This window comes from Sitophilus oryzae, unplaced genomic scaffold, assembly GCF_002938485.1.
Source record: "Sitophilus oryzae breed Bouriz unplaced genomic scaffold, Soryzae_2.0 scaffold_1898_pilon_pilon, whole genome shotgun sequence".
Taxonomy (NCBI): Eukaryota; Metazoa; Arthropoda; class Insecta; order Coleoptera; family Curculionidae; genus Sitophilus; species Sitophilus oryzae.
This window is the reverse complement of record NW_022146610.1, coordinates 163570-165410: the sequence shown is the minus strand read 5'-3', so window position 1 is coordinate 165410 and position 1841 is coordinate 163570. Positions and strand designations below refer to the sequence as shown.

At 35.4% G+C, this 1841-nt stretch overlaps 1 protein-coding gene across 1 annotated transcript; it reads left to right on the top strand.

The window, feature by feature from the left end:
* Positions 1-1011: 1011 nt before the first annotated feature.
* Positions 1012-1380, top strand: LOC115883404. The gene has a single exon (XM_030901764.1). The coding sequence runs from the start codon at positions 1012-1014 to the stop codon at positions 1378-1380; it is 369 nt and encodes a 122-aa protein (XP_030757624.1).
* Positions 1381-1841: the final 461 nt, after the last annotated feature.

Below are 1841 nucleotides of genomic sequence, written 5' to 3'. Positions count from 1 at the left end.
AAACTAAAGTGTCAAAAGGATTGACAATGTCAGGAAATAAATAAATAAATGCAACAACTTGACAATTTCTCTAGGGGAATAGTTAAATAACAGATAGTAAGGTTGGCAACAAAATCTCATAACGTAATTGAAATACTAAAAAAATAGTGATGTAAAAACGTTATAACTAAACGGTTGTAGATAAAACAAATTTACTTGTTTAATTAATTAGAATTAACTCAACAAATGTTTCTATTTCCTTAGATAAAAGAAACTATTAAGAAGCAGCGCAACAAGGACATAAACAATTCTAGAGTAGTTATTTGTTTAATTAAGTAGAATAATGCGACAACAAATCGTAAAGTGCAGCCCATTACGATTCTCTCTACAGGCGAAAAAATTAATCTCTCCGAAAAATTTTAATATTTCCCGGAAAATTACGCTATTAACTGGGTCTTTATCAGGAAAACCATGCCGGAGCTCGAAAATTTATAGTTGCGTAGTATTTCTTCCAGCTCCATGATAATATACTTTTAGTTTATTTGTCAGATTTTATTGTTTCGTTCAAGGAAACACGATTAGAAGTAAGAACTTTTATACAGGATCCGGCAATAGTGCGTCGGGCTTCTGTAGCGCCTATACTAAAAAACTTGAGAATTTTAATTAAGTGCAAACCTAAATTATGTAGGAGAATGTATTTCAGGAAAATATTTTAGCTTCTATAGGGAGGCTCGATTTTTTTTAAATGGAGCATATCTGAAGACATCGGTGGCCACTACAGTTTTCTTATACCCTCTTCCTCACGAAATTCGCGAACCGCTAAAGTGCGATGGGGAGGAGCATTATTGTCCATATAAACAAATTTATCCCCCATTGCCCTTCGAAATAGCCTCACAATAGGCTCAAAAACCTCTCTAAGATATGAGGCACCTGTCAGTGTGCCATCAATAAAAACAAGAGGAATTCGAGCTCGGTGCATTATACCTGCCCTAACCATAATTAATAAACTTTACCCCTATATCAGACCGAGCCATGTTACTCCAACTTCAAACGAATCATTGTAAATTAAACATAATTCAAACATACGCCCCTACAGCAGATAAATATGACGAAGACATAGAGGAAGAAATTGAGGAATTCTACAACGAAATCAATAACATCATGCAATCTCTAAAATCAAGGGACATAACACTAGTATTAGGAGACTTCAATGCAAAGATTGGCAGGGGAGATTTGATAATTGTGTGGGAGAATATGGACTTGGTAGGAGAAACGAAAGAGGCGACAGACTGCTGCAATTTTGCCAAGAGAACGATTTTATTATATCGAACACGTTCTTCAAACTTCCAAACCGTCGTTTGGTCACCTGGAAATCTCCGCAAGACAACAAACAAAATATAGTCAGGAACCAAATTGATTACATCCTGATAAACCACAGATATAAAAATGTAATCAAATCAGTAAAAACCTACCCAGGGGCAGATGTCTCATCGGACCATAATAAGGCTACAAAATAAGATCAACGATAACCTCAGAATCCTCAAAAACAATCAAATAACAACGGAAGAAGACACGGACAAACAATGGGAAGATTTAAAAAATGCATTAATTGAGCTGAGCAAGACCATTCTGACAAAACAGAAAATAGGGGAAAAACAGGAATGGATCACTCCAGAAGTTTTGAAATTGATGAACGAACGACGTGGTGTAAAAGACAACAACGACGCATATAAGAATATTCAGAAAGAAATCCGATCAAAAATAAGAGAAGCAAAAGAGGTGTTCTACAAAAGAAAATGCGACGAAATAGAAGCCCTTCAAGAAAAGCATGACAGCTTCAATGTCCACAGAAAGTAAAAGAA